General features: G+C 40.8%; 1 protein-coding gene across 2 annotated transcripts in view; it reads left to right on the top strand.

Moving 5' to 3' along the window:
- Nucleotides 1-14,272, top strand: part of NSMAF (neutral sphingomyelinase activation associated factor) — a 37,036-nt gene extending 22,764 nt beyond the window's left edge. Inside the window, exons 18-31 of one of the 2 annotated variants that reach the window (XM_079984597.1) lie at nucleotides 1,142-1,262; nucleotides 1,979-2,110; nucleotides 2,445-2,487; nucleotides 4,337-4,500; nucleotides 5,141-5,240; nucleotides 6,050-6,114; nucleotides 7,410-7,477; nucleotides 8,780-8,847; nucleotides 9,096-9,219; nucleotides 10,221-10,301; nucleotides 11,609-11,759; nucleotides 12,779-12,881; nucleotides 13,382-13,491; nucleotides 13,925-14,272. In XM_079984597.1, coding sequence (XP_079840723.1) covers nucleotides 1,142-1,262; nucleotides 1,979-2,110; nucleotides 2,445-2,487; nucleotides 4,337-4,500; nucleotides 5,141-5,240; nucleotides 6,050-6,114; nucleotides 7,410-7,477; nucleotides 8,780-8,847; nucleotides 9,096-9,219; nucleotides 10,221-10,301; nucleotides 11,609-11,759; nucleotides 12,779-12,881; nucleotides 13,382-13,491; nucleotides 13,925-14,019 — 1,425 coding nt within the window. In that variant the 3' untranslated portion in view covers nucleotides 14,020-14,272. Of the gene's footprint in view, nucleotides 1-1,141; nucleotides 1,263-1,978; nucleotides 2,111-2,444; nucleotides 2,488-4,336; nucleotides 4,501-5,131; nucleotides 5,241-6,049; nucleotides 6,115-7,409; nucleotides 7,478-8,779; nucleotides 8,848-9,095; nucleotides 9,220-10,220; nucleotides 10,302-11,608; nucleotides 11,760-12,778; nucleotides 12,882-13,381; nucleotides 13,492-13,924 lie in introns of both variants that reach the window. The other variant, XM_079984596.1, reaches the window with a different exon arrangement.
- The last annotated feature ends 489 nt before the right edge of the window (nucleotides 14,273-14,761 follow it).

Below are 14,761 nucleotides of genomic sequence, written 5' to 3'. Positions count from 1 at the left end.
GACTCCTTAAAGGGAGTGAAAGGCGGGATATCAAATCCAAATTCTTCTTCTTCTTCTCTTGCCTACTGAGAGTTTGCAGCATTCCATTTTTAAAAGTACAGAATGCAGAAACAATTTACAATAAATCAGTTCAGGGCCTTATCAGAACCATTGGGATGGGGCCACAGCTCAATGGTAGAACGCATGCTTTGAATGCAGAAGGTCCCATGTTGAATCCCAGCATTTCTGGTTATAAGGATCAGATTAGTCAGACAATAATACTGAATTACATGGACACGTGTCCCAATTTGGCAGAACGCAGCTGCTTAAACTTGAAACCTGGCAGAGCACCTTCATGATCTCAGTGGTGTCTTTTGACATATTATGTGTAGGCTGCTGTTTATGATAAGCCTTCTAGACGACTTTAATCTAGTAGATTCTAGTAGGTTCACTGGCAAACCATGCAGGCCACCTGGATTCTATTTTTAGGTCTGAATGCACTTCCAGGATCTAGGTTAGGAGTCTGCTTATGACCAGGTACGCCTGGAGTGCAAACCAGCAGCAATATAAGGGCATCTTGGCATCAATTTTTCCTCTGCAATTTGTAGCAGTACATACCTGTATTGTGGCATTGAATTATACTTTTCCCTACTGGCCAGTGAACTATAGTGGGAAACTTGTGCAATGTGTCATCAATAAGTGTTCCTAAATATTGCAGAGGAGACGGGAAGAGCTTGCCAGGGATGCAGTCTTTGGCAGCATTGTCATATTTTGCCCACAATCTGCAGTTCCAGTCCATGTTTATAAGGCGACCTTTATGCTGAATGGGACCCAATTAGGTTCTGGATAGTGGCCAGTGCTGATGCTTGTTTCCTCTTAAGTGGTGGTCTGTACTTGGCAAGGGAGCTGAGTCATCCAGTTCTGCTTGATGCATAGGTTTTCTGTTTCGTTTTTTAAATCAAAACCCAGAGCAGCGAACATAAGTCAATCTGTGAGATACCTTTTGAAACACTGAAGTCTGTTGTGTGGTCACATCCAATATGAATTTTTCCCCCCGTGTGCTAAGTTTGGAAACACTGATTTATAGTTTTTAAGTACCGCAGCAGTAATAATAATAATAACAACAACACAATCTTGTTCCACACTTTTTATTTATTTTTAGTTGATTCCTGAGTTCTATGAAAATGATTCCAGTTTCCTACTGAATAGTCTGAAATTGGACTTGGGGAAGACGCAAGGAGGAAAGATTGTGGACAATGTAGAACTTCCCCCTTGGGCATCGGGTAAATAGAATTTTGGAAGCACTTAATAATCTGCTTTGGAGATCTGCTTTCATTCATCTCAAGAGCTTGGGAAATAGTCGCGTATTTGTACCATTCCTTCTCCCATGTATCCAGAGTAGTTCTTTTCATTATTTAAATACGATGGGTGAAATCCGGTTTGTGCCTTTGCACTCACAGAAGGATCTTTTGATCTAGCTGATGACTTCAGTAACAGCAGAAAAGAGGCAGTTTTTGCCAGTTCCCTCTCCCATCTGCAACCATCAGGGTGGAAGGTGACATGGAGAGGGGAAGACGATGGGCAAATTGGCCGGAATCCCCTCCCTCCAGGTATCCACTGGATCAAAAAGAGCAATCAAATGAAACTTTAACACATGGCATGATAAAAGTTTGTAATTTTGTCAGGACAAGTTATTCGTTGTTTACTGTTGCAACAATTGTTTTCTCAAAATTTATCTTCTGTACCATGAAAATAAATAAAAACATTTTTAAAAATCCTTCTGTTACTGCAAGGCCACCAAAAGGATTCCACTGGGTATGTTTAATAAAAAGTTGTTGTATCCTGAAAAATGATTCTTCGAAACATGTCTGAAGTGCTGATTAGTATTATCACCCAACGCTTCTAGTGAGTTCTTTCTTTTAAAAAAAAGCTGAGAGGGAAGAGGGAGTGGGGGTTTTATTCTCACTTAACAAGGAAACATTGGCACCATCTCTTTCAGATGCTGATGATTTTCTCCAGAAGAGCCAAGACGCTTTAGAAAGCCAGTATGTGTCAGAGCATCTCCATGAATGGATTGACTTAGTGTTTGGCTACAAGCAGAAGGGAAACGAGGCCATTGCAGCTCAGAACGGTGATTTCCCCCCTATCCCACTTTTATAAAAAGAAAATGCAAATGGATACTTTAAACTGTTAAACTCTGTGGTGGTAATATCAGGCTTTTTCATGAAGGAACACGGTGTGCAGAGCATATCAGTTAGGAAATTCTTCTTTGTACACTGTAAATTATAGCCATGATAAACTCAGATGTGCGATTTTAAAAAAAAATAAAGTTAGTTGAAATTTACTATGTATAAGGTGACAGGGTTGTGAGAATGACAGAGTGTTGTAGTATTGTTTTGTTGAACCAACAGTCCTGTAATCAGAATCATTTTCACTTTGTGTGTCTGCTCTCTGCTTCTTTTTAGTATTTCATCCATTAACCTATGAAGGAGGAGTAGACTTGAACAGGTAAATGAGTTAACAGTAAAGGACTGGGTGGGCAGATTACCTCCAGCTTTAATTAAAAATATTATGTTCTCTTCCAACATAAAATGTTTTCATGCCAGTTTTCTTTGTGGTGAGCTTTTTGCATGTATCTTGATAGAATGGGGCTGTTTGTTGCTGGATTCTTTAAAAAGTCAGGCGTATGTGCTAATAGCAACCTTCTCTGGGAGTAGCCAAAACAGCACCATCCATGCATAAAAGGAAGGTATTAGCAGGCTTGGGAAATCTTCAGGGTTTGTAGAAGTTAAGCAAACAAACCAATTCCTGGGAAACCCCACTGAATAGTCCAGTGAGGATGCTCATTGGCCACAGAAAGCTGATGGACTGTCAGAGACTGTCAGAGTGTATGTGTGTACAAAATCTAGAAGGGAATATCATGGAAGAAGGCATGGCTAGCTCGCTTGAAGAGGCACTCTGCACTGCAACATTGCGTTGCAGGTCCCACTTGTAATTGCAAAAAGTTGGTGAGGTGCCCTTTACCACAGAGCTGGTGGCATCTAAACTGCAGGCACTGCAGATAGGGAAAAATAATTTCTCATAACTTACAAAGAAAAGTTGAAAAGCTGCAAGTTTCCTGCTTCTACAGTAAGAAACACATGGAATCACTTAGACTGCAGCTTTCTTGGCTGGCTAAATGAGCACTGGGCCCGCACCCCTTGCCATCCTTGTATCCACTTGCACACTGTCCTCAGCATGGAGATGCTGATTTGTTTCAACCGGAGTGGGTGGCGCTGTGGTCTAAACCAGGGGTCAGCAACCTTTTTCAGTCCTGGGCCCAGTCCACTGTCCCTCAGACCATGTGGCAGGACGACTATATTTTTTGGGGGGAATATGAATAAATTCCTATGTCCCACAAATAACCCAGAGATGCATTTTAAATAAAAGGACACATTCTACTCATGTAAAAACACGCTGATTCCCAGACCGTCCATAGGCCGGATTGAGAAGGTGATTGAGCCGCATCTGGCCCACGAGCCTTCGGTTGCCTACCACTGGTCTAAACCACTGAGCCTCTTGGACTTGTTGATTTGAATCCGCACAACTGGGTGAGCTCCTGTTGCTCTGCCCCAGCTTCTGGCAACCTAGCAGTTCAAAAGCATACCAGTGCAAGTAGATAAATAGGGAGCACTGTGGTGGGAAGGTAAACAGTGTTTCCGTGTGCTCTCGTACTCATCACGGTCCTCTGTGCCAGTAGCAGTTTAGTCATGTTAGCCACATGGCCTGGAAAGCTGTCTGTGTACAAACGCCAGCTCCCTCAGCCTGAAAAGCAAGATGAGCAAGGCATCCCATAGTCACCTTTGACTGGACTTAATCGTTCAGGGGTCCTTTATCTTTTACCGTCTTAACCTCCCAGGAACCTCTATTTTGAACACCCAAGAACTCCACACTGAAGCTAGTGTACATAAGCTGGTAATGCAAAAATGCTTATGAAAATGGGAACATTGTACCCTATCAGCTCATTACAAGCATAATTTCTTTCTCTAAGGCCTTACAATGTACTCATGATAAAGTAGTTTTGCCAGCTATTTTGAACAATTGTCTTGTGGCTTCCATTTTTGTTCTGTAAGGTCCATAAATCTGATGTGCATGTCAGCAGGAACAATGCTTACTGCATACATGCATGACATATTTGGGGAGTTAATATAAAATCCATTTGCGTACACAAGTAAGAGAAAAAGCAGTTCAGGTTAATGTATGCCTGTCGTTGTCATAACATATAAACTGGAGTTATAGATACTTCCTGTTCTTGATGGATTAATGTGGTATAACCAAATTTGATATCCATACGTTTCTCTTCTCTTTTTCCATGAAGTATTATGGACCCAAATGAGCGAGTAGCACTGTTGACACAAATCCTAGAGTTTGGACAGACTCCAAAACAGTTATTTACAATCCCTCATCCTCGGAGGATTATCCCGAAGTTCAAAAGTTTTCCTCGAGCATCCAGTCACGATTTTTCGATGCCTGAGTCTCCAGGTAAATTTGGTGGGGCTACAGATATTGCTGTTAGAATGATAGAATTGCAGAGTTGGAAGGGGCCCTGAGGGTCTATGTACTGTATTTGATATAGCAGCTGACTTTAATTGTGTTTCTTTGTCCAACAAGTTCAATATAAAGATTTAGGTCAGACGCTCTGAAAAATAGTGGTGTATCAGTTTGCAAAAATCCCTTTCAGCAGTCAGAGTGGGAAAGGGGCTTTGCATGCTGTTATTATTGCCTAGGAAGTTGCAATTCGGGGGGAAGGGGGTATGTAGAGATAAATTGGCCCTTCCTTGGAAGGAAAAAACCCCACAGTTTCTTAATGTGATACCTCAAGTTTCAGCCTACTTTTTAAGCTTTGGTGCTCTTCTGGCACTTTAACAGTGTGGCCTTCCATTGTTTCAACCATGTCTCACACCCCACACCCCACATTGGTTAAGCTGGTAGGGTATCATAAAATGCTTTTTAGGAGGCAACATGGAGACAGAAGGGAATGTGAAAGAGGCTGAATAACTGTAGTTGGCTCACTATATGAAATCTGTAATATATCTCTTCCCTGCTACTGTATTTCGTTTGGGGGGGGGGGGGAGGGATTCATTATTAGTTGACATATTTTATTGTTTGTTAGTTTCTCCAGGTGAAGAATCTTTTGAAGATCTAACAGAAGAAAGTATAACGCTTGCTTGGAACCACATGACCAGATTAAAGATAGATGGGCAACACAAGATTCACAGAGGGTAAACTTTGTAGCATACAGCATACAGAGGTGTCTAGAATGAGACAGTAAAACACTTTGAACCTTGTAGAACACAGTGCAGCCTAGTCAATTAGAAGAAAAATGTAATATTTTGAGGGAGGGGGATTTTGCTTTGTTGGAACAGGGGTCAAATATGTGGATTTGCAATGCAAGGATTAGGCTAAATGACATGATTGTCCTTATTGATATCACTTGAGGTTTTTTTATTTACTGCATATTTTTATCCTGACTTCTCTTATAAAATATTCAGAGCAGCAAATAAATATACAGAAACTAAAGTGATTAAATCAAATATTAAAAAGCGATACTCAGTTACAAGATTGAAAATAATACAAAACAGCAGCTGTCAAATATCGATTTCAAAAGGCAATGCCTATTTGGAAAGAGATGCCTTGTGGGTATCTTAAGTGCATTAGACCCAGGCAGTTTAAGAATTTAAAAGCCCAAACCCAGCATATTAAATGAGCCTGGAAACAAATGCGTAGCCAACACAGATAGCAAACATAGTTATGGCTGGCATATCAGCATTAGCCAGCCACCATCAGGAAGCACAGATGACTTACTAGTTTGACACCAGAATATTCTACTTGCCTCAGTAGGGGTGTCTTGGGCAACAGATTGCTGGAATTTTGTGATTTATGCGATTCCAGAACTGTGTAAAAGTGTATCAACATTTTCAGATGCAAACAGCACACTTAACCATTGAATTTGGTGGGACTTACTACTTAGTAGACCTGATTAGGTTTACACTGCCAGATATTAATCACAGTTCCTTGCTGTTTTGAACAGGGCAATCACTGGAATTGCTGTGCCTTACAGTTCCAACCAGTCTTCTATTTTCACTACATCTCAAGGTGAGTCGTGCTGTCAAGCCTCAGTAATATGAACATTATTCAGTGACACTGTGTAGCCCCTTTCCAATGGTCAGCATAGAATTCCTCTTTGAATAGACTCAGCAGAGACCTATGGTCTGTAAAAGCAGTATTTGTGGTTTCCCCCCACACTATATTCCTAGAAGCCTTGGGTCAGAGTTGTAGGTTGTGTGCAGAAAAAGCACAGGGTATGCAATCAGAAGCTGGCTTTCTTTTCTTTTTTTTTAAATCAGTTTTTGTTGTTTTTCTTAAAAAAGTATCCCACATGTTTTTATCTCTGATTACTATGACAGAGTTCACAGTTCACATCAATGCTTACTGACATTTCATAAGCTAGGGAAGCTCTACAAAGCAACGTTTTCAAAGGTTGGCAATTGAATTTTAGTATCCCACATTGTTTATTGCCTCTCTCCATGATGGGAGAAAAAAATACAGCATAAATTTTGCAGAACAGGATGATCTATGCAGGATGATCTATACTAATAGCAAAATCAATCTGAGTGCTGATATTTATGTAGCTAAAAAGAAAGTGTCCTTTCTGTTCTGAGGAGAATTGGCCAGGAAAGGACACTGTTAGCAGCACATCCCTTCCAGAGCAGCTTCTCCTTGCTCTGGGCAGCCTCTCCACCTGTAGAGGTGCTTTGAAAGCTCAGACAGCTGGCCTGATCTGTGGCTCAGAGTCAGAGTCGAGAGAGAGAACATGTGGGGGACAATCCAGAGGACAGAAATTTTTTTGCCCCTGTGGGGAGGGGACCCGTGTTTATACTCAGGCTGGGCAAAATATCCTCCCCATTGCAGCACCATTCAGCCCCACAAAAGTGGAGCTTAATGGTGATTCTCAGGGAGAGGTGCAAATGCGATAACTTTTTGGTGAGAGATGGATTTACCATTGAAGACAGGGTGGCCAAAGTTTGTTTTTCTAGGTTTTCTCTAATAGGGGGGAAAAGTTTTGCTGCTGTTTCTAGTGGCGGTTTGGCTGCCCACAGCACTCTGCTGCTGTTCTTCTGGTAACTGGGGACAGATTGCCTCAGGGGAACCATGATATATTCCTTGTGCAAGAAATAAAAGCATAGTGCAAAGATTAATTTTGTACGTGTCAGCAGTTCCACGTGTAGTCTCAGTGTGTGTGGCCTCACACATGGCTCAGTCTGGCTCTGCATAGAAGTATATTCCAGCAGTTTGCTGATGGGATCTTTGCATCTTGTTGATTTGATAAAACAATTTGGAAATCACTGATATGGTGCTGCTTTCCATTCTTCTCTCAAAATCTGCATTAGATTCAACCCTGAAGATGTTTTCTGCTGAATCAAAAATGCTGCAGCGGAGTATATCCTTTTCAAACATGGTGAGTGCTTCCAGGCTTGTATAATATTACAGCTGATCTTGTGGAATGTCTCCATAATTTAATACAACGTATTCCCCCCCCCCCCCGGTAACTACTGTAGCTTACCAGTTTAATTCTAGCAGGTATGCTGTAATTGAACTTTTTCGCTGCTCAAATGTCTAGAGAGCTACTTCCAACTCTTAATAGACATTGTGTAGTAAACCTATAACTCACAAGTGAACATCACACAGCCATATGTGCCTCTCACCTTGTGTTGTCCCCCAGTTGACAATCTGCTCCATCTAGGCAGGAGGAAAAAACTGAGTAGAGCAAGCTGACCTCCCACAAATCATTGTTCCTGCCTACAGCAGGGCACGTGATTGGAATAGAACCCAACCCAGTTAACCCCTTGCCAACCTACAGAAATTTACCACAGTTGCAGTCAATCTTGCAGCTTCTCCTGTCCATTTGCAGGTTCCTTCCGTGCTCTGGCAGCAGCTCATAACAACCAGATAATGTTAAGACTCCTGACTCTCATCAGCCCCAGGCAGCATGACAAGAGATCTGGAGAGAGGGAGCTGGGAGTCCAACAAGAGTGAGGTCATAGGCTCCCATAGCATCTTCTGGATGCTTTGTGTTGTGTACTCTGTTGTTGAACACTGAAGCTGTACCATTTGATACGGAAGCGATGGGAAGGCGATAGTGGCAGGGTGCAGTGTTGGGGGATGGGGAGTGACTGGCAAGTACTTCCTTCGGATATACCAGCTGGAGTTGTTGCAGTAGAGTCTCTGAGAACAGAAGCTGGAGTGTGTGTATGTTAGTGTGTTTCTGGGGAAAGGAGGCACCTCCCTCTTTTTTCCACCCTGGATGAATCAGTGGATGGGCAATCTCTGTTAATGACCATTATCTTTTTAACCTGGAGACAGAAGGGCATCACTCAGGAGCCCAATATAGTGGGGGTAGGAAAGGGAAAGGCTTGTAAGAATATGTGTGCTGTACCTCTGTGTGCAGCCCCGGACCCACCAACATGCATGTGCAACAGAGCTTAAAATGCTTTCCACCCCTTCTGTAGCTCCATTACCTTAGAGCTTCATCTCTGCACACAAACAAATTGTGTTATAAGCTTCTAGTAATAGATATTTGTTCAAATGTGTTTATTTTCTCTTCTTTTTCACAATAGCAAAATTGGTTTGTGCTGCTGCACAATCAGATCTTGAGCTCCTAGGATACAGATGGTGCTTTGCGATGAGACGGGCTCGTAATGTACTAATGTGTTCTTGCAAGTCTATCATTAAATTGAACATTGTCATCTTTTTGTCATAGGCTCTGTCATCTTGTTTAATCCTACCGGGCGATACTACTGTCGTATGTTCTTCATGGGACAACAATATGTATGTAATTTTACCTTGTACTGAATTGTATATAATACCAGTTGGTAGCTTTTATATTAAAGAGCTAAAAATGAATATATTTCACCTGCTAACTGCCTTACTGGGGAGGTAAGGCCTTTTTATATTGGAAGCACTTTTTCAAAGTTGGAAACGTGGACTGATTAAAATAATAAATGAACTGAATAAAAATCTGTGCTCTGAAATATAACTATTTAAAATATTTATATCTATTTTATTATTTCTGTTAGCTATTTCTATTCAATAGCTTTTGCAAGGAGGCAGGATACATTAATGGGACACGATGATGCTGTCAGCAAGATCTGTTGGCACAATGATCGTTTATATTCTGCATCTTGGGATTCAACTGTAAAAGTACGTAGAGTTCTCCACTTGATATGAATTTGTTGTGATGAAAGTTTTTAATCATTTGAGCAAGGATTGCCATTGTATCCTAGATTTGTCAGAAACAGCTCTGGTTGTCCATGTAAGTCACCTGTTTGTGGTGGCAGGACTGACTGTTCCAACTACTAGGAAGTAGTGAGAGAAGCATGGGGTAAGAAATACAGTAGGATCACCATTGTAGGGTAATTAACAAATTGCCTGAATCCCTAGATTCAAAGCATTGGCCTAAACATTTTAAAATAATCTCTATGTGGTGGTTATTTCCTGTAGTGCCTGTTGGGTAGTTCATCCATGAATTTCCCCCATTTTTTCCATGCTGCTGTTGCTGAGAATTTAAAACAGGACTGGGCAGCCTCCAGATGCTGCTGTTATAGAAGCATAGACGAAGAGACCCAAGGTCTCTAGTCATCTGGTCCAACCCCCTGCTATGCAGGAATCTCAACTAAAGCATCCATGACAGATGGCCATCCAACCTCTGCTAAAAAACCTCCAAGGAAAAAAAGTCCACAACCTCCCACCATGGAACAGCTCTTATTGTCAGAAAGTTCCACTGATGTTTAGTTGGAATCTCCTTTCTTGTAACTTGAAGCCATTGGTTTGAGTCCTACCCTCCAGAGCAGGAGAGAACAAGCTTGCTCCATCTTCCGTGTGACAGCCCCTTAGGAGATTTGATAGCCATCTTCAAATATCTATCAGTCTCCTCTTACCCAGGCCAAACATATGCAACTCCCCCAACTGTAAGGCTTGGTTTGCATCACACCATTGACTCATGTTGTTGGCTTAATCTACCATTATCCTTGACAACTGGCAGTGCTGGCTGATGCCGATGGAAGTTGGGAGTCCAGCAACATCTGGAAAGCCACAAGCTCTCCATCCCAAAAATTACAAATTAGCTCTTACTTTTAGGTTACTTAAATTGTCATATCTGGCCAAAGGAGCAGCTTACGTCAATTCAAATATTTGTGTTCTAGGTGTGGCAGTGCATTCCTGCAGATTTACCGGGCACCAAGAAGCGGTTTGAATTGCTTGCTGAATTGGAACATGATGTTAGTGTGAGTATTAAGATACTTGTGTGCACATATATTTTGTTTCAATTCAAACTTCAGCAAAACAAATTTTGGGGGTGGGGCGGGAGGGAAGTCTGTGTGAAGGCTTATTTTAAAGATGTATTGCCATTGCCTGAAAGGTCAGAATTGGTAACAGCAATATGCAAATATAATGTGATGTTTTCTTCATATTCCAGTGATTATTTAGACATAGGTTTGAGAAACCACAGGAAGTAGGAAGAGGGGCACACACATGTGCACATGCATACACACATATATGAGAAACCTTTTCCCTGTTTTTAAATGAAAACTTGATTTTAGTTTTCCACTTGTGGAAAATGCTCTGTGTTTGATTATCTTTACATACTACCATCTATATATCTGCTGCTTTACGTAGAATGAGACAACAGGTTCTTATGGGTTTACAATCTCGATCTCAAAAAGCAATATGAAAGCCACTCCTCTTGATGATTTTAGCATAGGTATGTTGGCAGTGTCTGTATATTTGGACTTGTTTAATACATAAAACAAGTGTACAGTGGTGCCTCGCAAGACGAAAATAATCCGTTCCGCGAGTCTCTTCGTCTAGCGGTTTTTTCGTCTTGCGAAGCATCCCTATTAGCGGCTTAGCGGATTAGCGCTATTAGCAGCTTAGCGGCTATTAGCGGTTTAGCGGCTTAGCAAAAGGGGGGGAAGGGAAAAAACTCGCAAGACGTTTTCATCTTCCGAAGCAAGCCCATAGGGAAATTCGTCTTGCGAAGCGCCTCGAAAAACGGAAAACCCTTTTGTCTAGCGGGTTTTTCGTCTTGCGAGGCACCACTGTATCTAGATTAGATTAACCCAGCAATGTATCTTCATGAAGAAAAACTAATGTAAAATTTTTAAAATCATTTACATGTTGAGCTTAAATTTTGAAAATGCAGTTATCTGCATCTTAACAAATTATGCCTGTATTCCTGGAATATAGATCTGTAACACTAGGAGAATTCAGTAATAGTTCCCCAAAGCATTGCCAAAAAGGACCATGTAGAAGATTGGTTTATTTGACTTGTTAGCATCTCACTACAAGAGTCTTTAAGCAGCTTACAAAAAATTAAGAATCAAAGGATAAAAACAAAAAAATACATTACAATAAAGCCATTACATTGAATGTTTATAAGACCATAGAGTCCAGGCCACTGTGCATATTGCCTTGAATGCTTAAGTGCTCTAGTCATGACTGGCTGCCTTTTAGATGCTTGCTTACTTGCCTTTCTTGCTTCATGGTGCTTGTTACTTCTTTAATCATCTCATACATATGCCTAATTACCTAGGTAAATACAATCAACTTGAATGCTGCATATACCCTGCTGGCATCAGGAACAAAAGAAGGATCCATTAGTATCTGGGATGTTACTACTGCTTCTATCTTGCATCAACTTCCATGCCATTCAGGGACTGTCTCTGATGCTGCTTTTAGTCCCGGTATGTTATGTGTTAATGTCTTCTAAAATATATACAGTGTGAAGAGAAAAATACTTCAGTCTGCTGCGAGATAATTCAGAGACATTCGTATTGAATTGATATATCCAGTGTGACCATATGCATGTTTATTCAGAAGCAAGCTCCAGTGTGTTCGGTTGGGCTTACTCCTATGTAAAGTGTGTGTAGGATTGCAACCAACTTGCTCCCCTCTGATTAGGGCTTTGTAATTTTAGTGTGTATCCACCCTCACTCTGCAGTCATACAAAAGACTGGAAATGAAGTAACCCATGAAAATTGGGAGTAGCTTGCCTACCAAAACATCCTAATGTTAAATCATTTGTATTGCATTGTTGGCCTGAAACAAAAAAGCCATCCAAATAATTTTGTTTGCTTAAAGAAACCTTTCTGCCAAGTCATGTAGAGATGTTTTGGTAAAGCAAGCCACCAGCTAAGTTGGATTTATAAGCACCCATCCAGTTGCCTATGGTAGTTTAAAAATAAAACACTGCTAGTTTAGATTATTTTTAAGAGGAATTGTGCTGATGCCTAGGAGATGGTTTGTTCTTTACTCAAACAAGTAATTGATAAAGCTGCCTATTTTAAAACTACACACAAAGGGTATTCATACATAACATTGAGCAAGTGTAGTGTTAGTGAAACTGTAAACACAATACTGGAACTGTACACTCAGCTATTACCATGTAATGTTAAAGTGTAGAGTCTGTTTTATTGTGTACAACCGTTGAGCTGTACAAATTAGTGTACACTCATATAAACAGTTGTTCATGTGTCAAGAAAGCTTGTATCTGTGTTCAGTGTCCTATGTGAACAAGCCTCCTGTTGCACCACGTGAGTTGAGTTTTGGCACTGCAGCCTTTATGGTTCCATGCAATGGGATTTGCTCACTAGTAGCTATCCATAGAACTTAATGAGACCTGTTTTAAATCTGCATGGGAATGGACTGAATGTATTTTGTGGGGTTGATTTAAATAATCCAGAGCAGTTACCTTGTTCCACAGATAGCCGGCACCTACTAAGCACAGGAGAAGATGGCTACTTTAAAGTGACAGATGTGCAAACTGGAATGATCATCTCTTCCATGCGCTCGGAGGAACCCCAAAGGTAAGTTTTGGAATGCACTGCTGTTTCATATAGGGATTTGCAGTAGAATCATGGATAGCCATCAACATTCATGCCCTCCAGATTCTATGCGACTTCCATCAGTCTTGGGCAGCATGACCAATAGACAAGGATGGTAGGAGCTGTAATGCAGCAGGCATTAAGTTCTTTGCTCCTGAGTTAGATCAAGTTATTCCAATGACCTCCATCAGTATTGGTGTGTTTAGAAAGTGAAAAACATCACTTTATGTGCGCGCACATGCATACTTACATAAGAATGTATTTTGTGTGTAGCATTTGCTCAAAGGGTTTAATGTATATGTCCAGTATGGTTTCAGATAGGATGGGAAACAGTGTGTTGAGATTCCTACATTGCAGGGGGTTAACTAGATGTCTTCTAGAACTTGGGCACACAGCAGCTGCTTGGCTAAAAACGAGGCTGAGGGTTGGTTTTAAGTAGGATTGTCTGACTCACTTGTGATCTAACAACTTGCTTTTTGCAGATGTTTCAAATGGGATGGCAACACCATCTTATCAGGAAGTCAGTCAGGAGAATTGTTGGTTTGGGATATTGTTGGAGGGAAGATAGTAGAAAGAATCGCAGGACATTCTGGTATGTGTGAAATTCTCAGCTTTTAAAAATCTGCAAGTATACTTTGAAATCTTTTAAGTAGTGGGATATTGATATATTGATCCTGGTTAGGTGTGTTTGAATGTATCATACCCTCGGGCTCTGTTTTATACCTTAGAACTTAATGTGAAGTATTTTCCATTGTACAGCCTGAGAAACAAAAGGCCAGAATTCATCAAAATATGGATGTATAGCTGTGGCCCTAGAATCTGAAATGGCACCTGAAAGTTGGTTGCAATGATGATCTGTGGCTCAGGGCCTATAATATATATGCGCAACAGTAGTGTGGAGTGCAGCTCTAGATGATTATGGGCAAATCTAGCAATGCATTAACCAAATAAGACCAAGATTTAAAGATAAGGATAATAAATGGTAAGTGAAACAAGTATCTGATGTACACCTGTCTCTTTCCTAGGTACTGTAACATGTATGTGGATGAATGAACGATGCAGCAGCATAATCACAGGAGGAGAAGACAGACAAATCATGTTCTGGAAACAGCAATACTAAATAGTGCCTTCTCACTCAAACACATATGGATATTTTAAAGTGAACTTTTTAAAGGACCTTCTTTGAAAGTAGCAACACCTGCTGAAGTTCAAAGAGCTGAGATTGGGTCTAGCTCCACTGTCTAGTTGAAAACTGCAATTACAATGCTGAACTACAGTATGCACTTGTATTTCCTTATGAATGTTATTATTGCCTGTAATGCTTGTCAAATAAAGACTTATTTTTCAGTAACCAAAGCGGTTCTAACTTGCAACCACAGTAATCTACTTAACATTATTTGTCTATATTTTTCCACAAAATGGAGATAAACCTCAGGCCTTAGCCCAAATACAAGTGTATCCTATCTCACAGCATGGACCACTGTCATTTCCGATGTTGTTGGACTACAATTATCATTCCTGGCCTTTGGCCATGTAGATGTGGGCTGCAAGCTGGTCCAACTGCATCTTGCAAGCCCTGCTCTAATGCTCCTTTTAAAGCATCAGGATTCAGTTATGTAGAGAAGTACTTTTTAATAGGAACACAGCAGCATTCAATACCTGTAAAAATAGGGGTTAAGGCCCTTTGTGTTTATACAATCCCACCTTCCAAAACTCCTCACCAGCAGACTGAAATGGCTATGTAATAGGGACCGGCAATGTAAACAACTTCAACCACTGTAGAAAGCTTTAAAGTCTTGAGCAGCAGCCTTCAAAGAAAATGTCAGTTGCCAAATAGCTGTACACAAACTAATAAAATTCAG

Source organism: Podarcis cretensis (genome assembly GCF_951804945.1).
Source record: "Podarcis cretensis genome assembly, chromosome: 7".
NCBI classification, from domain to species: domain Eukaryota; kingdom Metazoa; phylum Chordata; class Lepidosauria; order Squamata; family Lacertidae; genus Podarcis; species Podarcis cretensis.
This window is presented reverse-complemented; position numbering and strand designations above follow the sequence as displayed.